The sequence below is a fragment of the Tamandua tetradactyla genome, chromosome 16, assembly GCF_023851605.1.
Source record: "Tamandua tetradactyla isolate mTamTet1 chromosome 16, mTamTet1.pri, whole genome shotgun sequence".
Taxonomy (NCBI): Eukaryota; Metazoa; Chordata; class Mammalia; order Pilosa; family Myrmecophagidae; genus Tamandua; species Tamandua tetradactyla.
In genome coordinates, this window is record NC_135342.1 from 25,276,635 (window position 1) to 25,302,248 (window position 25,614).

The 25,614-nt window shown below is 48.0% G+C and overlaps 1 protein-coding gene across 6 annotated transcripts in view; it reads right to left on the bottom strand.

Annotated features, from left to right (window-relative positions):
- Nucleotides 1-25,614, bottom strand: part of ACTN4 (actinin alpha 4) — an 81,151-nt gene that overhangs the window by 16,710 nt on the left and 38,827 nt on the right. For 4 of the 6 annotated variants that reach the window (XM_077131958.1, XM_077131953.1, XM_077131955.1 and 1 more), the window contains exons 2-8: nucleotides 13,101-13,215; nucleotides 12,749-12,868; nucleotides 8,058-8,144; nucleotides 6,682-6,769; nucleotides 5,037-5,115; nucleotides 4,119-4,200; nucleotides 3,232-3,317 (exon numbers count right to left, since the gene is read on the bottom strand). In XM_077131958.1, the coding sequence (XP_076988073.1) occupies nucleotides 3,232-3,317; nucleotides 4,119-4,200; nucleotides 5,037-5,115; nucleotides 6,682-6,769; nucleotides 8,058-8,144; nucleotides 12,749-12,868; nucleotides 13,101-13,215 (657 nt within the window). Of the gene's footprint in view, nucleotides 1-2,168; nucleotides 2,255-3,231; nucleotides 3,318-4,118; nucleotides 4,201-5,036; nucleotides 5,116-6,681; nucleotides 6,770-8,057; nucleotides 8,145-12,748; nucleotides 12,869-13,100; nucleotides 13,216-25,614 lie in introns of all 6 variants that reach the window. The other 2 variants (XM_077131956.1, XM_077131957.1) reach the window with 1 other exon arrangement.

The following is a 25,614-nucleotide window of genomic DNA, read 5'->3' on the forward strand; positions in this document are numbered from 1 at the left end:
ACACCCTGCTCCAAATAAGTAAAGAAGCGAAGCCATGGCTGCGGCTTGTGGGGGAGTTGTGGAGTTTAGACCCCAACCTCTAACTTGGCAGGAGATGACTGGCAGCCTGTGCCCAAACCCACTATGCTTGCATACCCACTGTCAGAACTGCATTTTTGGTGCTCAGGTGGACGAATAAGAAAGTGAAGAAAGGAAAAAAGGATGAATGGTTTCAGTGACTAGAAAAAAACTCTCAGGAAGGGATGGTGTCCATGGTACTAGGCCTGCATGTTTACTCTGCATTCATAAAACAAAATCAGTCCCAGAGAGTGCTGTTTTAACAGACTGGATTAAGTCTCTGGGAAGATGATGGTAATACGATAAAAAGCATTAATAGGCTGTCCTGAGAAGTCAACACAGGCTATAACGAACCTGGACTTACAGCTGGGGAAGCCTGAGCTGATTCCAGCACATTTCTTGGTGGACAGACCAGCTCCTTGCAGCCTGCTGGGCCCAGTTACCATAAAAACCTCCAAATGCCCTGACCTGGTCTTTCCTGCCAGCACTCATGCCCACAAAACCCTTGAGACCTCCCTTCCACCACAATAGTAGAGTTCAACTCTAAGCTTGGAGGAAGGTAAAGTAGAAGTAAAAGCAAGCTAGGGATGGCAATGCGGTGCTTAGGGAGGATGGCTTGGGGCCCCACAGCCCAGAGGGATTAAATTGAATGGCAGATACTAACTAGTCAGGATTGGTGGCAAGGACGTCCTGGTACTGCCCTTTCCTCTAAGGTGGGGTCCTCCCTCCACCCTCCCAGCCTGTGCACTCTCAACATGAGCTCCAGTCATATGCTGGTTAGGTGGGCGAAGAGGCTGTGACACACTTGTCAACCAGGGACTGCAGCCACCCTACAGTTCACAGAGGGTTCACTCTCTGTCAGGCGCAGTTCTGAGCCCTTTGCCTGCACAAGCTCATTTCATCCTCAGAACAATTCTGTGAGGCGGGTAGTAGTATGATCCCCATTTTATAGGTGGGGGTACTGAGGTACAGTGTCTGGCTCAGGGCAACTTTGCTGAGGGGCAGCAGAGCAGGAGTCAAGTCCGACCACACATACGAATTTCCCTGTAGGCCTGAGGCTTTGAAAAAGATGGTCCATGGAAGGTGACAGGTTCAGGCCTTGCCAGGCAACCCCAGGAACCGTTCTCTACCTCTCTGAATTTGAATTTCCTCTTTACAGTGGAGATAACCATACCTAATCCTTCCTGGGTTGTGCATGGGAACTCTCTTAGAGCCTACTTGTGGGAAGGTCTTGGAGAAGTGCCTGGGATGCACTAAATACTCAACAAATGGGACTAAGGGATTTCTCTTCTCCCTGCCCACTGGCCAACTAGTAACATAACATCAAGTCACCAGGTGGATGGTGCCACCCAGGATGCTTCAGAGACCAGGAGACAAGCAGAGGGAGCAGAAGTCCCAGTGGGGCAGCTGGGAGCCTCTTTGTAGAAGCTGAAGGCCCTGATAAGAGCAGCAGGGGGACAACATGAGGTCAGCCAGCCTGGGAAAAACACGTGGTTGCTTTTCCTGTGTCCCTGGGCTTCTGGAGAAGACACGAAGATTTGGGTCAGCAGGTACAGGCTCAAGTTAACTTGCTCATGCTGAACCTTTCCTGGAGAGCTTGGGAGGGGAATGAGTTGAAGAGGAGGGGAAGAAAAGTCCAGTGCCCTTAGTTAAAGGGCAGAGCCAGATGCAGGGGGCAAGTGTGCTAAGAGCTAAGGGCTTTTGTGGAAAGAGAAGGCAGGATTGTGCTGGGGACGCGGCGGTACAGGTGGGGAGTCATGAGCATGGGCTTGTGGACCAGACTTGGGCTCTGGTTCTAGCTCTGCCATTTCATATCATGCTGGGCTTCAGTTTCTCTACCTAAGAAACTGAGTCACCAGCCTTACAGGGTGGGCTGAGTACTCAAAGAAAGAGTATTTGTGATATCTCTTCACAGTGCTGGTACTGGGTAAATGGTGGCCCCATAATCATTCCAAACTTGCCTGTGGTATCCCTGCCAAGCCAAGTCTGACAGTGTCATTTCTCATATCACTGCAGCCTGCAGCTGGAGGGCTCCACACACCGAAGGGCAATGGGGACATGAGGGTAAGTCTCCAGCTATAGCAGCAAGGGGTCCTCCCACCCAAGCTCACCTTTTGAGCCCCCGAGAAAGCGTGGTAGAAGCAGGACACGTAAGTCATGATGGCTTTCTCGTCTGGCCTCAGAGTGCCTACAATATCTGTGCAGAGACAGAGAGAGAGAAAGAGAGAGGCAGGACAGAGTGAAAGATGCAGGGAGGGCAGTTGGTGCCAGGACCCTAGGCTCATGCGGGACGTATAGCGCTGGCTCTGGACTGGAAGCCAAACCCTGGCCCTAGCCTATGTGGGCATGGCTCACCAAGGTTTTGTAGAAGGGAAGGATCAAAGATCAAATGAGGGAATTCCTTTTCTTACCAGGCCTGGGTGTTTTTGACAGTAGCCATGGGTTCTATAAAGATAGACTTATTTTTGCTCACTGATCTTTCTGAAAATGTTAAGATCACTTCATATGCCATCACCTTCCCCACCTAAGTATAATCCTCCCTGCCAACAGGTTTCCCTGGCTTTCACCCCAAACTCCTTACCCCAAACTGCAATGGCTCCGCTCGCCCTGACACCTGGCGCCTTCTCTGACTTCTTTTCTCACCCCTCCTCTTCAGCCATTCCTTAAATAAGTCAAGGTTATTCTTGTTGAAGGGCCTTTGCACTTGCGCTATCCGCTACCTGGAATGCCCTTCCCACAGCTCTGGCATTCCAAGTGCCTGCTCAAGTCACTTCTTCAAAGGCCTCTCCTGATGACCCCAGCAAAAAGGAGTCCCCATCCATCTCTATTCCTCATCTCATTCCCTGCTCTCTACCGTGCACATGAAATAACTTCATCTGTTGGTATGCCTGTTGTCTAATTCGCCCCCTAGAATGTAAGCTCCAGGAGAGCAGGGGCTTTGTCTGACTCGCCCTCTACTGTGTCCTCAGTGCCTGGCACAAATTAGGCCCTCAACAGATATTGTGAGCAAAGACCAACTGGGCAGCCATGCCAAGGAGTGGGAGGGGGGCTGGCTTCCAGTCGGAGAAAGGCCACTGCCGTCTGCAAGAGAAATGAGGTGAGCACGGAAGGCGAGAGGCAGCAGTGGCATTGGGCAGTGGCGGCGAGGTGGGCCTGCCTGGCCCTGCCCGGTACCTTCTGCGCTCCCGAAAAGGCATGGTAGAAGCTGGACACATAGGTCATTATGGCCTTCTCGTCGGGCCGGGCCGTGTTCACGATGTCTGCAAGTGAATGACAAGGGTTAAACCGCCCAGAGCAGGGCGGGGTGGGGGTCGCTCACTGGGATCCATAAGCTCCCTAGGCCACAGTCATCCCAGAAGTCACAACGTCTGTGCTGATTCATGTGACACCTGGGGACTCAGGTAAATCCAGTCAGGTCCCCCACCCCCATGGTCTCTAAGAAGGTCAAGGCTGTGGGAACAGTATGAAAATGAGGCCGCTTTCTCTCTTTGCGAATAGTCTCAAGGGGCTGTTGGACAGTCAACGCCAAGGGCTACCAGAGGTCCTGGCCAGGGGTGGTGTGTGACTGAGAAATGGAGCCAAGCTGGAAAAGGGAAAAACAAAACACTCCACTCTTGCAGCTCCAGACTCCAAGTCTGCTACAGGCAGGGAGGGGAGAGGTGGTGGTTATTCACGGGAAGCCTAGAGCCAGCCTTCCTTGGTCATGTTACCCCTGCCTGAGGGAGGGAAGGTTCTCGCCCAGGGAGGGGACTGGCAGGGCCCCTGGGCTCTGGCCCCAGTGTGCAGTCCCCCAAGAGCTGATCTGCTTTAAGTTCTCCCCTCCCCACCTTTCTCATCCTAGAATGTGTTTGCCCTGTTCAGGCAGTACCTGCTCTGGTTCCCAGGGCAGCACTGCTGTCCCCAGTCTCGCAGATCAACTCAGTCTTTCCTGCTGGCAAGGCCAGCTCTGCAAGGACACGTCAAAGCTTTGACGTGCCCACAGGCCCTCACCCAGAGCCACGTTTGGACAAATGAGGTACCCACAAAACATGGAGTAGACTAAGCCAAAGGAATATACTTACCCTCTGCATCCAGCATCTTGGGGATATCTAGGTATTTCTCAGCCACTTCAAAGGCATTGTTCAGGTTGGTGACTGGGTCGTCCTGGGGGATGGAGGTGGGAAGAGCAAGAACTCTGTTAGGGGCAGGATACAGAAGCAGAGGGGAAGAAGAGCTGGTCTGGAAGGAAGGAAGCTGGGGAGCAGGCAGGACTGGAAAGATTTCTTGAAGCAATTTTCAGCCTGTGCTGAAAACCCGTGCTGCATCGGGAGAAGGAATACCTATTACAATCCTTATAGGGCCCTCTATGGATCTTTTCTCGAGAAAAGTATACTTTCCGATAATTTTTAGCCTACCACGAACTCCAGATTAAGGTCCATTGCCCTGAAACCTGAGTCTTCATTTCAGCTGGAAGGTGTGGTCAGGACTGAGATAGCAATGGAGGGCGAAGGTTAAGGACAAAACTGCAGGCTCACATTTTCCAACTCCCTAGAGTCTCATTTCATGTGTCTCCCCACCAGCCCTAGGTTCCTTGCTGCTCATAGGCTGAAAGCCTACTTGACCCTCCCTCACTTCCCTTACTTTTCACTGCAGTTTGTAAGGACTTCCCCACCTGGGAGTCCCTCTTTGGCTCTAAGCTGCCTTGTCCTCCAGGCGCCTTTTCCTGGTCTTCCCCTGACATACCTGTCTGGTCCCATCCCCCCATTATGCAGCCCTGAGAAGCATGTGCATCGTCTTGTGTGGCTGGTTTGCCTCCTCCACGAGGCTGGAGCTCCTAGAGGGACTGGGTCTTGTACAAGGCTCTGCCAGCCTGCCCCTCTGAGCACAGAACCCAGCTCTGGAGGCTGGTGATGGGTGGGCTTGGGGGGTGGGGTCCCTGGCCCAGTAGGCATCAGACTTGGGTAGTCTGTACGCCACTGAGGGGTGCTCAAGGTGTGTACCTTTCTCAGCTTGTCGTACTCAATCAGCTCTGGTCTGTGCCGGTGAATCAAGGCATTGAAGGCAAGACCGTCCTTCCAGCTGAGGATGGAAAGGCAAAGGTTATCAGCACTTTCACTGCTGTGGGAGGGCAGAATAGCCCTGGGCACCCACGTTAATTATCAGTCCCCATTTATTGAGTATTTAACATGAGGCAATTCAGAAGGGCAAGATGGTAGAGTGGCAATGAGCATGACCTCTGGAGCCAGACAGTCTGGGTCAAATTCCGGCTCTTCCCCTTTACTGTTAGCTTGATCTTGAGCAAGTCACTTGATCTCCTATACCTCATTCTCATATCTATAAAACAGCAGTACCTACTTCAAAGGGTGGCTGTAAGGATTGAAAGTAAGACCTTTATAGCTGCTAGCTAGGAAGACAGCGTGACCTATGGAGCACTATAATGTGGGGCTCCACATCTGGACAGGCCAGCTGCATGACCTCCTGCCCCTCGCGGGGCCAGGCCATGGGCTGCCTAATTTCCAAGACAGGTTCAGAGGAAAATAGTGGCTGGTCCCATCTGTCTTCCCCAGATCTTCAAAGCCCAGGTTCCTTCTGGGCACTCAAGTGTCAAGCTCAATGTCACCTCATCAGAAAGGTCAATCTGGAGCAAGGTCCTGGCTAGAACGCCTGCCCCTTTCCCTGACAACTTTCTAGCACTCATCCTATTTTGTTGTCTTTATAAAGCATTCCTCATTATCTGAATTTATCCTGTGAGTTTATCTGCATTTCTGTAAACTGTTGGTCCCCTCGCTTGCTGTCAAGTAAACTTCCAAAGGGTAGGGACTTTTTTTGGGTGCTGCTGTATCCCCACTTGTGGCATGTCATAGGCATTCCATTGCTAATTGAATAAATAAATGAAGTAGTACAAAAAAGAGCATCCAGTTGGCGGCAGAAAAAGGAGGAGAGGGGGAGAGGCAGAGATAGAGGAAGGAAACACATACTATTAACAGCAGAGCATGGACAAAAGGATCCTGTTCTCCTCATTCCTTTATTTGTCGACTCCAGGACATGAGCAGCTCAGAGAAGTCACAAGGCCAAGCTGGGTTGGCGTTCAGGGTCACATCCAAGCCTGAGCTTTCGACCACCCAGAAACTCTACCTCCCAAGACATGCTGAGACCCAGGTGCCCTACACACACCCACCACACTCACACTCACTTTGTGCATGTTCCAACGATGCTAGACACATCTCATTTCCTTCCCTCTTTCACCTCAAGTGAGAACAGGCTCATGGTATGTTTGAGTCCTGTCTGTCTTGGTTTCTATCTACAGTACTTTCCCCCCCAATGCTAAATTCACTAGCAATTCTAATGACTGGCCCCTCTAGAAATGTCAAGATACAGTAAGAGTTTTGTTGCCATTTCTGAGAATTTCCTTGTATCGGGGGAAGAAGATTCTACAAAGCTACTAGAGTGCCAGCCTTAACACATCCCTGTCTTCCTCAGAGGGGACCAGGGGCTATTGTGATGGGGAGGTACGTACTGAAGGCTGGCTTCTCACAAACCACAACAAAAACACAGGAAAAAAGGACAGGTAGGATAGCACCTCAGTGCTCAGGAAGAAGAAAGGGAAAGGGGATGGGCTGGGGACTGTCTTAGCAGCGCACTCACCTGATGTGGAAGTTCTGCACATTGACATTCTTATATGGTGCTGTCTTTCTCTGGCACCAGAGAAGGAGCCCTTCCTTGGCAGAGGTCTCTGTAAAGCATAAGGACAGTGAGCACTGGCTCAAAAATCAACCCTCTGAACATGGTCCAAATTGGATCATACTTCTAGCCTGAGGCCTGGGGGTCAAACAAAATGCAAGGGGAGAGAGCATCACATACAGCAATGACAGCTGCAGTAAGAGTAGTTAACAATAGCAGCCACCAACCTGGCTAGGGGTGGACCTCTGCTGACCCTACTCCAACACACACAGCCAGACTGACCCCTCACAGCCTGAGGCAGGTTTGGTGTCCCCAACAAAAAATCACTTCCCTGCCCAGGGTCACCCCAGTGTCAGGACTTGAACCTGTGCCATGTTCCTGATGACAAAGCCTGGGTCTTTAACCACCAAGAACACACTGCCAAACATGTTCTTGACACAGGCCCCTGCCTCAGTGAACAGGGTGAAGGATAAGCCCTGGGGCCTGAATACCGGGCCTCGCCCACTCGGGATCTCCCACATCTGGCCATGAACTCAGAGCAGGTCGATGGAGTAGAAAAGGCCCTGGAACTCCCCATGGTTCTGTCCCAACAACCTGTTTTCCACTGCCTCTGGCAGTCCTTGGTAGACTGAGAGTCCTAAGAGGGCTGGGAACATGTTTGTCCTAGTACCGTTGTGACCTGGTACTCAGGCTGGGGCTAGGCTGCCCAGGAGCCCTCCCTACATGTCAGACCGGGCAGCTTTTCTCATCCTGTGGCTCATACCATGCTGAGGGAAGAAGCCCATTCCTGGGTGGCCTGAGCAGATGTCCCAGCGCATGAAGGCAATGGTTCCAGGGTAGGGAGTGTCCAGTGGAATGACGAAGGTACTGACTGACATTCAGGAAGACCCAGGCCTGACTCTTTCACTAGTTTGCTGAGTGACTTGGAGTAAGTGACTACCCTTCTATGTGCTTCAGGTTCCTGGACTTTGAAATGGGGTCAACCATCCACACCCACTTCACAAGAGTGGATGAGATTCAACCGAGATGGAGGCTGTGACAGCAACAGTGCTTTGGGGTAGATACAGGGATGGGGTCCTATAAAGGCAGTAGTAGAGGTGGCTGGTGGCTGGGAGGTGGGGCCTCCCTTTACCTGCAGCCTGGGCCAATATCTATCTGCTAACCACACCTGTGAAAGGCCAGTGCCTGCGAGTTGCCCCAAGGAGACAGCAAACAGGCTTAAAGCCTGAAGACAAAACTTCAAAAATTCTAATCTATCTTACCCAACTTGGGAACGGCAAAGGCAGGGAGAAAATGTGGAACTTTGCTTATCAACAGGGCCAGAAGGTTCTTACTCCTACCTTCCACCGAGATGTCCTGAATGGCGAACCTGAGGATGATGGTCCAGATCATTCCGAGGGTCATCTTTGCGTTGCCATCCACAATCTCTGCATAGGGAAGAGGGTGAGGGCAGACAGCCAGAAGGTTGTTTAAACCAGGATGATGCTTTGAATGCATTTGAAATAGATAATTAATAAGCTAGACGTTTTGAATAAAGAGTTTAAGATTTGTGCAAAAAAAAAAAAAGGCAAATTTTATGTTATACAGATACTACTATCAAAAAACTATAAAAAAACAAGAACAAAAAACCAGAGTGCAATTCCTCAGGTCTCCTTAAAGGTAGCTTTCCAGAATCATCAGAGATCAGCTCTCACTGCCTGACTAAAGTGCACAGAAATGCCCCCCTGAACTCCATTCCAAAAGTGTTCTGCTGTTTGTTGCCTTCAGACCTCTGTAGTACATATGCTTCCTCTGCCATGCAAGCTTTTTGGAGCTAGCTCCTTTGCGAGGCCTGGGCCCAAGTATTCAGCCCCACTCTCACCCGCTCACACCTCGCTGTAGCCTGCATTGTGCTATAATTAGGCAAATATGGTGTCTTTCCACCTTTGTGCTCCCAGTCAGTGCAGGTGTGCTGTGTTATTGTTGGTTGAGATGTATGTTTCCTCCCACCCACTCCAAGTCATCCATGTCAAAGGCTCTTGTCACTTCCTTTCAGTTTCCATACCTTTCTGAGCAACTCTCAACACAGCAACTGATATTTATGTGTGTGTGTGTGCGCATGTATGTGAAATTAGATTTGTGTTATTCCTCTACTCCTAAACTGGATCTGGAAGGCTGGCCCTGGGAGACCTGGCCCCTGCCTCCAAGTCTTCTCTAGCCAGCTTTCTTTCATTACCCAAACAAGGCAAGCTCCTTCTTGCTTCAAAGCCCTCACACCTTCTGTCCACCCAGAGAGCTCTCCTTTTCTCAAGTGGCTGCTTTGTGCTTGCCCTGGAAGCCTCAACATACCTGTCAAAGCTAAATGGCGTCCTTGAGCACCAGTCTTAAGGAGCTGCTCCCATCACCATCCCAGGTCCTTCTCTCTGCCCTGGCTCCCTGCCCCACCCCCACCCCATTATCATTTTACAATCATGTATTTATTGGTTTGTTTACTGGCTGTCTGCCATGAGGGCAGGGGCTGGTCTGTTCATCACTGCATCCCTGGTACCTGGAATGGGCCCTTGAAAAATATATGTTGCTGATGAAAGAAGAGGAGAACCAGGGACACAGGGCAAAGCTGATGGGCTGCGTGACTTCTCAATTAACCTAAAACAGTTGTTCTCAAACTTCTGGGGAATAATTTGAGAAAAGGGTTCAGACCACATACTCTCCAGCTTCAGCAACTAGAGAAATACTATCTTGGCAATACTCAGGCTGGATGTGTCTGACACTGGTTAAGAGAATTAAGTACAAGTGGCCTAATCCCAGAGCCCACCAGACAGATGGGCCTAGACAGAACTTTAAATGTCTTCTGCTCCCACCTCAGTGTCCGGGATACAGGGGTATACGGCTGTATACCCTTGTATACAACTTCCTGAGAAGAAAAGGCAGGGGGAATAGACAGATCAAGGTACGCCACTACCACAGACACCAGGGGGTGGGGGCTGGAGGTTGAGGGCCAGCTCCAAAGAGGACAGCAGGGCTGGAGAAGGTGGTGAAGAATGCTTGAAGAGGCCTTGTTCACTGACCCACAAGAACAGCAAACTCTCGGGTGGGCTTGATTTGGAAAGGAAGTAGAGTAGTCATCTAGATGATTGGGCATACCTTCCCCAGGGACCCACACAAGAAAAATGGAGGAGGTTCCATTAGTCACCATGGAGACGTTTCCCACAGCAAAACCTCTGGCTTAGGGTGGCTTTTGCCATTTTTTTTTTTTATGCCCAGTCCAGAGGCAGGAGGAAGGACAAATACCACTCCAACCTTTTCTCAGGGTTAGGAGCCCTATACCAGGAATCAGACACAGCTGGTCTGCCCCTTCAGGCTGGGGTGAAGCAGCTATTCAGTTTGTGTGCCTATTATGCATGGTGTTCCACGGCCAGGAGGTGAGCATGACTGGGAGAGGGGGCCACAGCTCCCATGCCTGGCTGGTTCCACATGAGAGGAGGGCTTAAAGAGTTCCTAGGAGGGATAATGGCTTCTCTTCCGACACATCCACCAGCTGCCTCTCTGACCTGCAGCTGTGCCTCTGACTCTTTTTTTTTTAACTTTTTTTATTAATTAAAAAAATTAGCAAACAAAACATTAAGATACCATTCCATTCTACATATACAATCAGTAATTCTTAATATCATCACATAGTTGCATATTCATCATTTCTTAGAACATCTGCATCGATTTAGAAAAAGAAATAAAAAGATAACAGAAGAAATAAAATGATAACAGAGAAAAAAAAGATGATACATACCATACCCCCACCCCTCGTTTTCAACCACCACCAGCATTTCAAACTAAATTTATTTTAACATTTGTTCTCCCTATTATTTATTTTTATTCCATATGTTCTACTTTTCCGTTGATATAGTAGCTAAAAGGAGCATCAGACACAAGGTTTACACATTCACAGAGTCTCACTGTGAAAGCTATATCATTGTTCAATCATCATCAAGAAACATGGCTACTGGAACACAGCTCTACATTTTCAGGCAGTTCCCTCCAGCCTCTCCGCTACATCTTGAACAACAAGGTGATATCTACTTAATGTATAAGAATAACCTCCAGGATAACCTCTCAACTCTGGAATCTCTCAGCCTGCGCCTCTGACTCTTGTCCCCTCTCATAACCTCCCACGAGAAAGCCACAGTCCCATGACTCCCCAGACCAGGTGGAGGGACCACAAGATGGGGTGTGGGTAGTACTTAGAGTTTTCAGGTGTCCTGAAACCCACGAAATGTTTCACTGGAGGCTGCGCTCTTTCAGTTTGCATCAAGGCCCAGCGGTCATCATGACAGGGAGTGAACTGGTTTGGGCATAAACAGAGAACATTTTTAGACTGACTTTTTCTCCAAATGAAAACTGATGACTGCCACGGTTCTCTCCTCTAACCCCTTCTCTATTTACAAACTAGCATTTGAGCAAAACAAATGCAGCTGTGAGAAGCAGAAGGCTGGAGTGGAGCCAAGAGGAAAGATCCATGCAAGGACAGAAAATCTCAGGCCTTGATCGGATTTTGGGGGTTTTGATTTTTTTTAAACAAACACCAACCATTTTGGCCATAAGCCTGCGAGATCTGGCACTCCTTGTTGGAGAGGTCCCAGGTCAGGGCAGAAGCTTGGAACTGGGTGAACACATTCTGGCCTGGAGTCTTGGGCAAACTCTCAGAGCCCTGTCATTAACAGTAATTAGTTTTCCTTGTTTTTCTAAAAGCTGGGACCACATGGATGTCAGGGAGGAAGAGACCCTGCTCTGCTTAATGAGCAGAGACATGAGCCCAGGCTGATGGGGAGCTTCTGGGCTTAATCAGACCTCTCCTCATCTCCAAAGGCGCCTATGAGCTCAACCCTGGGGACCCTTGTCAAGATTCTACTGCTAGAGTCAAGAGGTTATACTGGAGGTTATTCTTATGCATTATATAGACATTCTTTTTTAGTTTGTGGTGTATTGAAGCGGCTGGAGGGAAGTACCCGAAACTGTTGAACTGTGTTCCAGTAGCCTTGATTCTTGAAGACGATTGTATAATGATACAGCTTTTACAATGTGACCATGTGTTGTGAAAAACTTGGTCTGATGCTTCTTTTATCCAGGGTATGGTAAGATGAGTAAAAAAATAAGGCTAAAAAATAAATAAAAAATAGTGGGACGATAAAGGGTAAAAAGTTGGGTAGATTGAAACACTAGTGGTCAGTAAGAAGGAGGGATAAGGGAATGGAATGTATGAGTTTTTTCTTTTTTTATTTCTTTTTCTTGAGTGATGCAAATGTTCTAAATGATCATGGTAATGAATATACAACTATGTGACGATATTGTGAGCCACTGATTTTATACTATGTATAGACTGTATGTGTGTCAAGATTTCTCAATAAATAAATACACATTTTTAAAAAAGAGTCTACTGCTAAGACAGTACCATGACTGTTCTCATGGAAAGGACTGGGGATGGGGGACCAGGGGACCTGGATATCTACCCAGGGCGTGGAAAGATCCTAGGCTGGCCAGAGGCCAAACTCTACCCAGCACCTGCACCAAGAACAAAGTTTGGGCACTGACCCTGAACATGCACTCCCTGCCCCAATGCCCTGATGCTGGCCTCTGTGTTCCTTCTGTCCATACACTCCCTCTTGCCAGGGAGGACAAGGGGACAAGGCTGTTTCTGGCACAGATAGGCAGAGAAAGGCAAGGTCACATGTCTGTCACTGTCTCTCGGGGCCTAGCACAAGGAGATCCAGAGTTCAGTTGAAAGACACTCCTCCCCACTCCAGAAGGAATCACCCAGAAGCCTACATTGCAAGGTTATCAGATTTCCCAGATCTGGGCTGCACCTGACTGGATTATTCTGAGGGGCCCAATGTAATATCATGAGAAGCTATGTGGTCACTGCTGAATATTTAGTGAGGCTTTGAGTGTGTGAGTGCTTTGCCACCAACAAACCTCCTTCTGTCCAGAATGCAGATGTCATGCAGTAGAGCCTGAAGGTCAGGAAGTGAGTGAGGACTTGGTTGCCCCATTCCAAACTCACCTTCTGCCCCAATAGAGACCAGCTTGACTCCTTTGCTGGCAATGAAATCCAGTGCTTTGTTCACATTGTTGATTTTGTGCACTCTCATCTTCCCCCGTTCTGGCTTAGGTAATCGCTCCCCTGAGAGAGGCACACAGAGAAAAAGCAGCAGAAAGAAAGAAGTGTCAGTTTGGGCTCCTGGTGGCCCCTCCAGGCCAAGGCCCAGATGCACAGTCTCTGTAGCTGCTAAGGGTCTTGCTCTCCTTGTTGGCAGCCAAGGAACAGCTGGAGAGGGCAATATTTCCAGGGACCTGCTGTGACAAGGCATGTGCGCCAGAGGTGTGGGATGCACGGCGTGGGTGAGAAGCCTCACCTGAAATGACTTCCAGGAGAAGCATGAGCTTGAGCCCATCACGGAAGTCCTCATCGATGTTCTCAATCTGTGTGCCTGCTTTGCGCAGGTGGGAGTTGCACCAGGCTGTGAAGGTCTGGGGAGACAGCAGAACAGCATGGACCATCAGCTTGGTTCTGGCCAGCATCAGGAGCTCAGTGGGGCCGGGCCCTAGGCTCTACCCTTTTGATACATTATTTTTAATCTTCATAGTAACCCAGATGGGTAAATAGGAAGAAACTAAGGCTTGGGGTGGTTAGAAAGCCCAACATACAATCACCCAAGTGGTAAGTGGCAAAGCTGGCACGGGACTTAGAGTCTGCCAACTTCAGCAGCAAGAGCTCATTTTACAACACCAAGCTGCCTCCGGTGAGCCCACAAGCACTCCAGGTGCCTCAGCCAGTTATCTGGACTGAGCACTAGGCCCTGCAGTAAAGAAACAATGGAGAAAACAGCAGACAGGGTCCCTGCCTCTCATGGAGTCTATACCCTCTTGGGTAGACTCAGCCTAGCCTTTATCAACTGGGGCAGACCCCAGACCCCAGCGAGGTACTGGTTTCTTTCACCTGTTTACCCCATCCCTCAGGTAGGAGCTCAGGCAGCTATATTCTCAGCACAGCACAAACATGACCTGGGACAGGAAAGCATTTGGAAAATAAAAGCTTCTGGTAAATTCCCAGTGGGTCCAGTCTCCTTAGGTCTCTACTTTAGCTCTGGGGAGTCCAACATTGAGCACCTCCTCTGGGAGAGCTGACACTAACTCCTAAGCCCTGTGCATACTCCCAAGCCCTGTGCATACTCCCAAGCCCTGTGCATACTCCTGGGGAATCTTAAGACCCAAGGGTGGAAGCTCAGGAGGATTCCATTTTCTGTAAATTAGAGGGAGTGGGAAGGCAACTGGGGATTAAGAACCCCCAACAGCGTTAGGTCTATCTGAGGAGGAAGTTTCCAAGAATCACAGGGTATGTGGAAGTTGGAAGTGAAAAGGGCATTTTCAGATAGGGAGGGTCATGAACAAGAAGCCTAAGCCCAAGCCCAGGTCCACCAATAAAGAGGGTAGAACACACTCATACAGGGCATTTGGTCTCCGTGGCAGAACCTGCTCTTGGACGTCAATGCCACACAGGCATCCATTAATACCAGTGTGCCCAGACACCTGCTGGGAGATCAGCCCACTCACCCTCCCATAGGAAGGCAAACCAGGGGAAAACCCCAAGCCTCTGCTTCTCAAATGAGGCCCTGTGCCCCATACCCTCCCCGCTCCATCTGCAGGACCAGCCCAGAAGTGGGCAGCCAGCCAGGGGCATGCAGAAACACACTCCATGCCCGGGGCACAGGCGGAGGCTGTGGAGGAAGAGGGGCTTCCAAGGAGCCTCTAGCAAAGCACCGTTTGTTTTGACAACTGTTACCAATCCCATTCATTCATAAAGACTCAGCACAAGGCACCCCCTCCCAGACAAAGGGGTTGCCACCTAATTAACACACTATATTACAGTGTGGACACACTCCCAAGTTGAAACCTGAATGAGGCATTCACCCCCACTCCACCCCTGCCCCCCACCCCATGCCTTTACTCAACATGGAGAATTCTTCTGCCGAACAGAGATCACTCTGCCTTGTAAGGCCTCTCAGATAAGGTTGCCTTGTACTGCTTCTGCATCTCCAACTAGCCAGCACCCACCCTTCCTCAAAAATCAGCCTGAAGTGTACTTTCTCCAGGTATAGTCTTTATTGGTGGGCTTGGGCTTGGGCTTAGGCTTCTTGTTAATGACCATTTTTGTTCATGACTTGCTTTTCCTATTTATGATCCCCCGCCCCCTGCCCCCGAAATCACAACACCTTTCCTACTGGTCTCTAGCAGTTATATTTTTCATCTTTTGTCTCCCCCACAAAACTGTGAGCTCCCTGAGGGGAGGGGATGTCTCATCTGAGTTTTAGTTCTAGCCACAGAGCAAGAGCTGCCTCCCTCTCTGCCTGGGCCTCTAAAGCCTGCTGTCCTCCCACCCTACACATAGCCCCTGGCATCTCTCAGACAGCATTCTCCAGTCATTTTCTGTCTTACTGGATATTTCATACACATGGACTCTCTCTCCTATCACATGCAAGCTCTTGAGGGTAGGACTCATATGCTTTTATAATGCCCTAAACTCAGCTGTCCTGTAAAGCAGGACAATGGCCAGGGCCTAGGTGAAATGGCTGGGGCAGGAAGTCACTGGAGATGCCAGGCCTCTGCTCTTACATGTTCCTGAAAGACACCACTGGGCAGCCAAGTGGCCAAATCACAGCCCATGCTCTGGGCTTAAGGAAATAAGAGGTAAGAGGGCAGTTCCTAGGGAACTCCTCCTCTCCATGCACTGTACTTGCTGAGGGCCAAGATTTAGCACCTGGTTCCTTGCCCTGGGTTTCTAACCAGAAACATTGTAGCTTTACCTACTTAAGTAAGTTTCCTTCCTGATAGGATGGATTTATCAGAACCTCCCTCCTGTACTTGCTGTAAGTATTAAACAGGAAGAAAATGCATTGAGAGCATCCAGCACAGTGCCTGGCATAAGGGAAGTGCAAGAGGAATTGTGCATATGCACAAACAAGTTGGTCGCCACCAAGTTACTGGAAAGGGTAGGATCTGGTCTCTCATTTGCAAATGGCCTTAGCCCACACCCCTAGCTTGTAGCAGATGTGGGATCACAAAAGGCCTTCTCAAGACGATCATTCCTGGTACAACTTGGGAAGTGCTGAGAACAAATCTTGTCTCCTCAAACCCAAGTTGTCTGTCTTCACAGGGGTTTGCTGCACTACCTGCCCTTCCAAACACACTTTCCATTTCTGCATCTTTGTTCTTCTGCTCTGGGTAGTAAATAAGAGCTCTGGGTTCAAATCTTGGCTGTGCCACTGACCGGCTGGGAAAACATGGGTGAGCAACGCCATCTCCCTAAGCCTTGTATCCTTATTGATAAAGACAACAAGAACCATCCCTCTCCTTCAAAGTCAAGATAAGGATTCAACAAAACAACACAAGTAAATAGCTTAGTATTGTACCTGGTACTTGCGTTATACATATGGTAAAGAGAGGTTTATTTTTAGATAAACGGTAAATATGCCTTTGACTTGTGGCCCCCTGACTGGAAGCAGGCAGTATCTGCAGTTCAACCCCAAGCAGGTGCTCAGGAGAACACCCACACTTGCTTCAGCAGTGAGGAGGGAAAACTCCTGACAGCAGTCTCAGAGGGGAAACCCAGGTGAGGACTCCCACCCTGACATGACACTCCACACCCCCTCGGCCCTGCTTTCTTCTTCCCAAAAGATGGGGGTGGGGGGGGCATCCACTGACACTGGAGGCTCACAGTGACTGACTTCTGGAGGCTGACTTCAAGGAACAAATCAAGCAGGGATAACCAAGGTAGAGTGCCTAGTGAGGAGGAGCTGGTGTGCGAGTGGAACATTAAAAACGCATACCTTCTTTCTACTCAGTTACCAAAATGACATTGTGCTTACGTACTTTCTCTCCCTACCTGGTTTAGGCCAGATCTGTGGGTGGATAGTACGGAGGCGCTTTCTATAGGGGGAGGCCCATGTGTCAACCACACCTTCCTCTACCACTCAAAATTTTCAGTGCAAGAGACACTTGGGCTGCTGATAGGTGGCACTGCTGGGCCATACCCAGATCCCCAAGGATTGCACAAATTCATTCCCTTGACAGCACTGGTGGAGCGTCAATCCTGGGCCAATCCTGTACTGACCTGACCACTGCTAAGTGAGCAAAAGTGGACATAGACTGTATTCCCACAGAGCTCTCAGGCTGATGGTGTGAGGCGGGAGGTGGGTCTCACTAATCAAGCATCTACCTTACTAACACCCTACTCCTCAGGAAGAGAGGTAATAACACTCATGACAGACACTTCTACTGAACTCATGGAGCGCCACACACTGTTCCGGGCACCCTGTCATGCAATAGTCTCTATCGTTCTCCCAATCACCTTGCAAGGCAGATGCTATTACTGTCTCCTTTTATAGATGAGGAAACTGAGAGGCGAAGTGCCTTGCAGAATCTTGCAGAGCTGGCTTTAAGGGTAGGTTCTTGCTCCAGAGGCCCTGCTGTTGGCCTTAGGCTACAAATGCCCTACGAAGAAGCAGAGGTGAATGCCCAGCATAGTGGGAAAACATGCCTGGGCTAGAGATAGGCCCAGATAAGCCATAGTTTCCCTGGAGAGGTGATTCTCCAACAACGATCTGAATGATGAGGAGTTAATAAGAAAAAGAGAGACTTTCTAGATAACAGGAACAGCAAATGAACAGGCCTCCAGCAGGAGGGCCAAGGCCCAGTTGGAGAAAAGAAAGGAGGAGGGAGAGTGGGATGTATGGCCAGGATGCCAGGCAGACCTCTCATGGCCTTCAAAAGGTCATGCAGACTGCTGCATGGGGCACAAGCTGAAGGGGCAAGAAACAGTGTGTGATGGCCAGGAAAAAAGGAAGGCAAAGAGTCTTCAAAGGAAAGTGGGAAGGAAGAGGAAAGGAGAGGAGCCGAATGCTGTGCCTGAGAAATGCCAAATTTAAGATTTTAATTTCATTTGGGAAGAATCATAGCCATTGGCCCTCTGTGGGAGGAGCATCAAGTTCACCTCGAATTATTGTCAGGGTCAATTTAAGAGGGCAGAATTGATTATGAGCAGCAAGAAGGTGGCAGTGGCCACGTCCCCAAACACCTCACCTAGGAGACACTCAATATATTCACCTGTCTGGTACATACTGACTTGGAACCCCTACTATGTACTGGGCACAGGAGAAAGCATAATGAATATATAATTTACCTTCTAACAGGGGGAGGGGGCTAATTGCTACCAAACCCTTAATCATGTAAGACATTATCTCCATTTAACAGATGAGGAAGCTGAGGCAGAGAAAGATTAAGTGGCTTACCCAAGTTCACGCAGCCTAATAAACACCATGAGGATTGAAGTCAGAGTCTATGCAGCTAATCACACTGCTCTTCGACCTCCACAACCATTCCTGTGGTGCCAGGGATATATCTGAATACATGCACATATGTAAAAGCCTCTTGTGGCCCAACAGCCAAGGGAGCCATGAACTTCCCTCAGAGAAAGTGGTGTTCAAGTGGGTTGTAAAGGATAATTATAGGTTAGGAATGAACAAAAGTGAGGGGGCAGGGGGAGCATCAGGTAGAGGAGACAGCACGTGCAAAGGCAATGAGATGGGAAGGAGGTCTTGCAGGAGTGAGGAATGCAAGGACCCACTAGTGGGGCTGAAGTACAAAGCCGCTGTTCTCCAAGCTACAGCCCTTCTCCCTCTGGAAGGAAACAAGGATTCTATTACACAATTGCAAGCTCACAGAGTTACTGAATGAACAAATGAACGATGAGAAGTCAAGAGAATGTGGGGAGCAACTTATTTGGGGGAAATATCTTTTTAAAAGAGGGGAAAAGTAAAAAGTAGGTTGAGATGCACATTGTATCATAAGCCCAAATCTCTATCAAAATATCATTCTGCAAATGTCTGAGTGGCAATGCCATGCTAGCCACCATGCTGGAGACCAGCAGCAAGGCAGAGCCAGCACAACTGCGTCACGAGGGTCCAGCCCACCTTCATCCCCAAGCTGTAGCTGACCTGATACCTGTGTGTGAGGGAGGCAAAACAGTGCCGACAGTGGCCCTGCTACTCCCAGCCAGTTCCTGGCCACCCTGTGATGGGGAGCTTGCCCCCAGCCTTTGACCTGTTTTGGGAAGAAGGATGTGGACTCTGCTGTCTTTGAAAACACATGAAAAACCAGAGGAGAGCCTCTAGCACTTACAGCTGCACACCGGCAGCCTGTTAAAGATTCTTCTCTAGCTGCTAAAATAGCACAGGGTGTGAGTGGGGGAGAAGAGAAAAAGATGAGCTATTTGGTGCATTTGAGATTCACAATCACCACGGCCTGTGGCAAGCCCCATGGTGAAGTGGGGAGGGCAGGCTCAGTGGGGCCCAGAAGTGTTTCTGCTTCATCCCTCTGTGTGTGTGTTGAGGGTCATAAAGTCCCTCCTGTGTCACACGGACCCCTCCCAGCAGCCAGGATGTGGGTTGGCTGGATGAATGAATGATGGATATTGTTTGAGAGGTGACCTAAGCAGCAAGGAATGTGGCAGCAGTGGGTTTTAATGAGCCATTCATCAATGATTCTCTCCCTCAACCCAGAGGTAAAACCCTCATCTACTCTTGGGCAGTCACTGCCTAAGAAACAAACATTTGAAAGACGGGGCCTATAAGTACTGGTATGCAGCTCTAGCGGACAAGGCAATTGCACATGCAAGAAGAAAGGGTTCTGGCAGGATGTGTTTCACTCAGCTGAAAAAATTTTCCTTCCCAGCAACTTCCTGTCACAAAACATGTTCTTGGTATTGAAGGAAGTGGCACGGACGGAAATGGCTGTTGGAAGTGGGAATTCCACTAAGCTCAGAATAAAGGGAGTCTCTAACAAAGTCCATTTGGGCCTAAACTCCACTAGTGTTTGACTGGCACAGGCCAAGTAGGCCAGAGTTTGAGGCTCTGTTGGTCCTACCCTCCTGGAAAGGTTGTCTTGGTGCAGCAAAACAAGCAAGCCAGGCAGATGCTCACATGTGGATTCCACTGACCACATGCTTAACAAGATTTTAGGAAAAACTGTTCACTCCCTCATTCCACACCCCCCACCTTCCACTGCGTACATGGTCTATCCCTTAGGAGAACATCATGGACCAATAACTTGACCCAGAAGGGCTACCCTGCATTTATTTTCCCTAGGCCACAGGCAAAGCAGGACTCGCTGGGATCTTGGGAATTTTCAAGATCGTCTCTGAAATACCGTGTTGGGTTTGCAGCTTCCCTGAGGCATTGGCTGCTTGAGGGGGAGGGTGCCATTCCACTTCCTGAACTCCCACCTCGCCTACTGTGGTGTCTGATGCTGCCCATGGTTCCTTCTTGCAAAGGTTCTCAGGAAAAGTGTCTGGTGCTTGGACACAGGGGAGGGATAGCTATTTATTCCTAGGATAGGTATTTACCCTTATCACCCATCTGCCAGGTGACACTGGGGCATCTTTTCAATTCCTGAAAGCAGAGACTGCTCCCCTGGCCCATGGGCTCCATCACCAACTATAAAGGTCCTTTCAGGGCCCTGATGGCTAAGCCTTCTGGAATCTGGGTTACCAGTAACCCAGGCCAAACAACAATCACCCTGGTAACATCTGCATGGATCCATCCAAGGAGCCGATGAAACTTCTGAAATTGTTTTTGAGATTATACATGTGAGCATTTGTGTGAAGACTCCATTGTTGTCACCATATTCCAAAGGAGATAAGAACCAGGGACCAGAAGATAAAAAACAAACAAACAAACAAAAACGATCATGATGACCATGACCCAGCAAACTGGAACTTGTCTAACGCAGCCAGCACAGGTCAGGGCTGGTGGGACTGCAACAAGAGAACACAATGGGCTGCCCACCTATATTCAAGCACCGGCCAGGGGAAGAGAGGGCATGCTGTGTGCCTGCCCCATGACAGCATAATCTAATTTGAAAGCAATTACAATGAAATACGGAATGCTTATGTCCTAGCCTGAAGTTGCCTTATTCAGAGTTTTCTCAGCCTACATGAAAAAGCTCCGACTTTCCCAGTTGGAGGAGAGGTATAAATACCGCGGAGTGTACTACAAGCATTCCAAAGGTACTGCGTGTCCATCCAGAAACCAGCTCTTTACCCCCACATCCCCTCCCAATAGCCAACATTCCAGCCTTGGCCAATGTCCCGTTGGGCACAGAAAATGCATATTTTGTGACTGCAATGGGCTAATTTACTGATTTTGGTGTGAAGTCCCCTTCTCATGAGAAACACTGACCTAAGACTTTCTTCTCTCAAGTTCTTCACAAGGCTGGTTTCGTCTCATCACTCAGGACTTTCCTTAAATGTCATCATCCCTGGGAGGCCTTCCCTGACCTTGCTATCTCCCCAGTGCTATCACTTTACTCTGTTGTGTTTTACCTGCTGCACTTATTACTAACAGAAATTCTGTTCTTTGTTCATAAGCAGTCCCCTTTCATGGTGTAATACTAGCTCCATGGGAGTAGAGATCTTATTTGTCCTGTTTGCATCCCAGGACCCCAGGGCCTGGAATGGAGCTCTGCACATAGTAAGGGGTCAATAAATCCTAGAAAGAATGCCTAGGGTTGGGGCTTCTTATCTCCAGCCACCCAGGATTCCATGGTTTCTAATCACATTTGACACTGGTTAGAGTACCAACTTAAGTATAAATAGATTGCTTTCAGGGGTTCACAAAAATAATCCTGGAGATGTAGATATTGGGAAAACAAGCCAGTAAAGAAAATGCTATTGGCTTGCCAGTCCCCTGGAAGAGACCAGATCATGGGGGAGTTCCTCAGCAGCCCTTTTGCTCAAGCCAGAGGCCCCTGGACTGGAGACCTCAGTTAGAACACAGCTGGAGGTAGATGTTGGGTGTTAAAGGGTGGGTCTAGAAGGATGAGGAAAGAACATCGTAGCAGTGCCCCAGAGAAAGGGCTCTTGAGTCTAATCAAACATGGGTTCAAATTCTTAGCTTGCATGGCCTCAGAAAATGGACTTCACCTCTCTAAGCTTCAGTTTCCTACTTTGTAAAATGATCTGAGAGCTAAAGACATGTAAAGATTCAACAGGATGATACAGACAACACTAACATAGAGCTTGGCCCAGAGTGCATAGACGTTATATTCATGGCTATATTATTCCTCTTTCCAAAAAGTGCCATAACTCGGTACTAGCACTGCAGATGGTAAAGCCAGACCCTTCTAGGATTTTCCTAGAAGCCGCTGCAACTCTGGGGGCTGACACAAAGCAGCAGTCCCCCAAACCTTTCCCCTCTTAGTCCAACCATTCAACTACAAAATGAGTAAAGGAACATAATCATCAGATCTGATGCCTCGTGTTTCCAGAGACTCTTCAAATCTGCTGGTTTTCAACCCTGGCTGCACAACAGAATTACCCAGGAGCTTCTTTTCTTTTTCTCTTTTGAGATAATGAATGTTTATTGTTTCAAGCCAATAAGTTTTGAGACAATTTGATATGCAGCAATAGATAATGAGTAACAATTCAGGAGCAGTTCACAGTGTGCATTTACTTTGCAATCATGTACATGGTTTGGAGAATTGATATTTTTTAATTAAGTTATCATTCATAGCCCATAAAATTCACCCTTTCGAAATAAAAAATTCATTCGTTTTTAGTATATTCACAAGGGCTGGACAATCATCAACACTATCCAATTTCAAAAAAAAAAAAACCCCAATTCCCTTTCCTCCTCTTGATAACCACCCATCTACTTTCTATCTCTTTGGATTTGCCTATTTTGGACACTTCATATAAACAGATTCATACACTATGTGGTCTTTTGTGTCTGATTTCTTTCACTTAGCATAATGTTGAGGTTCATCCATGTTGAAGCATGATTAGAACTTCATTTCTTTGTAATGGCTGAATAATATTCCATGTATGGAAATGCCACATTTAATTTATCCATTCGTTAGTCAAAGGACATCTGAGTTGTTTCCACTTTTTTGGCTATTATGAATAATGCTGCTATGAACACTCATGTACAAGCACATGGTGCTTGCTGGATTGCTGGATCATATGATGTTTTAGCTTCCTAGCTGCTAAAACAAATAGCATTCAATTGGCTGGTTTAACAATAGGAATTTATTGGCTCATGATTTGAGAGGCTAGAAGGCTTGCTTCCTCCCAGGGTTGGAATCTTCTAGTTGGCTGGCAATCTTTGGGCTTCCTGGCTTTTCTGTCATGTGGCAACACACACAGTGATCTCTTTGCCTTTTTCCGCCAGGTTCCACTGACTTCTGGCTTCTCCCCGTGGCTTCTCTCTCTCTGTACGACCAATTTCCTTTGCTTATAAGGTCTTCAGTCATACTGAAAGAAGGTCCACTCTCATTCACTTTGGGCACACCTAAATTAATAGCCTCTCCAAAGGTCCTACTTACAAATGGGTTCACACCATAGGACCAAGGGTTGGGACTTGAACATGCTTTTTGTGGGGGACATGATTCAATCCATAATACATGTCAAATTTTTGGATAAATGACAAACTCTTTTCTAATGTGGCCGCACCATTTTATATTCCCACCAGCAGTGTATGAGAATTTCATTTTCTCCACATCTTTGACAGCACTTGTATTAATTGCCTTATTGATTATAACCATTCTAGTCAGTATGAAATAGTATCTCATTGTGGTTTTGATTTGCATTTTCCTGGTAAGTAATGATTTTGAGCATCTTTTCATGTGCTTATTGGCCATTTCTATACTTTTTTTTTTGAGAAATTTCTATTCAAACCCTTGCCCATTTTTAAACTGGTTGTCATTCTCTTATAAGAATTCTTTATATATTCTAGATACTAACCCTTTTCAGAAATATGATCTACAAATATTCTGTACCATTTCTGCAGGCTCTCTTTTCACTTTCTTGAGTATCTATCTCTTGAAGCAAAAATTCTGAATTTTGATGAAGTCTGAATTATCCTTTTTTTTTTTTTTTGCTGCTTGTGTTTTCGGTGTCATATCTAATAAACCTTTGCCTAATACAAGATCATGAAGATTTATGCCTATATTTTTTCAAAGAGTCTTATAGTTTTAGATTTTACAGCTAGATTTTTGATACATTTTTAGTTAATTTTTGCATATGGTATGAGGGAGGGGTCCAACTTCATTCTTTGCATGGAACTATCCAATTGTTCTCATACTATTTGTTGAAAAGATTATTCTTTCTTCCATTGAACTGTTTTGTGCCCTTGTTAAAAAAAGATCAGTTGACCATGAATTTATGGGGCCTAGGAGCTTTTAAAATGCATAAGCCTCAGGCAGGTAATGGTGGCTCAGTGGCAGAGTTCTCACCTGCCATGCCAGGGACCTGGGTTCGCTTCCTGGTGTTTGCCCACACAAACAAACAAACAAACAAAAATGCATAAGCCTCACACCACATCAATATCAGATTCTCTGGAGGTAGGTCCTGGACAACGATGTAAAACAAACAAACACACACACATCAGGTGATTCCAACAGGCAGCCAGAGTTGAGAATTGCCTCATACCCTATATGAGAGACCTAAGGCCCAAGTCAAACTACTGTATTTTATAGACTGGATGGGACCTGAGGAGGTGGGACAGATAGCCCCAGGAAGGGAGGTGTCCCAGTCAGAGCCTACATCTGGTCTCGGACTTGTCACGAGCCATCCCACACCTTGAAAACCAACCAACCAACCCAAAGCTACTCAGATAACACTCCTAAGAACTGGTTCCTCCCCAAGGAGGAAAAGTCTGCCTTCCCTAGCACGGTTCACTTCAAGAGGGAGATATGGGTCTCCAAGTAGGTGGGGCCAGCAGGGTAGAGGCAGGAGGCAATGCTCAATTCTAAATGAGAGCTTTTCAGCAGAAGAGGAGATGGGTGAAATAGCAACCTTTCAAAGAAAAAACTTCCACTCCCAAAAGGCAGTTTTTGAATCAGGATAGCAGCCTGCCCTCCACCTCCTCTGGCATTTTGCTGTGAAACCAGCAGGTACAGGGGGCCCTCCACCTGGAGAACAGGGAGGTCTTAACTACAAAAACTCCATTTACGTCCAATGGCTCACAGAGTTCAAGTTACAGGGTTAGGGAAACTAAAGATTGTCTAGGTTAAGCTTTGATCCTTCAAAAAGATAGTAAAGTGAGCCAATTCTGGCCTTGAGACTGTATGGCTTGGACTCCTAACAAGTTCTTAAGAGGACCAGTCTTTAGAATTAACATTTTAGTCTGGGCAAATCCACCTAGATAAGAGCTGTTTGACATTTGGGAAGAAAGACATCAGAGGGGGCACTGATGGGAACTGAGTGAAGTTCAGGCAAGTTCTGCATCTACATATCATGTCTCTACCCCAAGCCATCCCAGAAACTCCCCAACAGTTTCCACAAGGAGCAGGGAGCACTCAAGCTGGAGCATTCAGGACAGGGCAAAAGGCTCCCATTTCTCCCTCTGTTCGCCTTTAGTGGGCAGTTTATTTTCTGCTGGTGTTTACATGGTCCCAGACTGTGCCTTACTGGTGGAAGCACAAATACACCAGGTCCCGGAGTGATTGTTCAGAGTGGAGTAGGGCTGCCCTTAACAATTCGGGGGTTCCTCAGCAACTCTTTCTTTCTCCTCTTTTGGGAGGTTCTGATTCAATGGTCCTAAACTAACTGAAAGCAAGAGGGGTGTCTGGAGGCGGGTAACATGCTAATGGAGAGATAGGTTTAGTCTGACATCTCTGATTTAGACACACTCCAAGGAGACAGACCCTGGAGCAGCACTTGCGGCCATGTACTTGCTTGCATATTCTTGTCCTACTGGCTCTTCTCAGGGCCTGGGTGTAAGATGAGCCCTTTTAGAAACAGTGTGAGCCCGGAGCTCTCAAGAGGACATAGGGCATTTATCTGCATAATCAATTTCCCTCTTCTCTGAGGGAGCA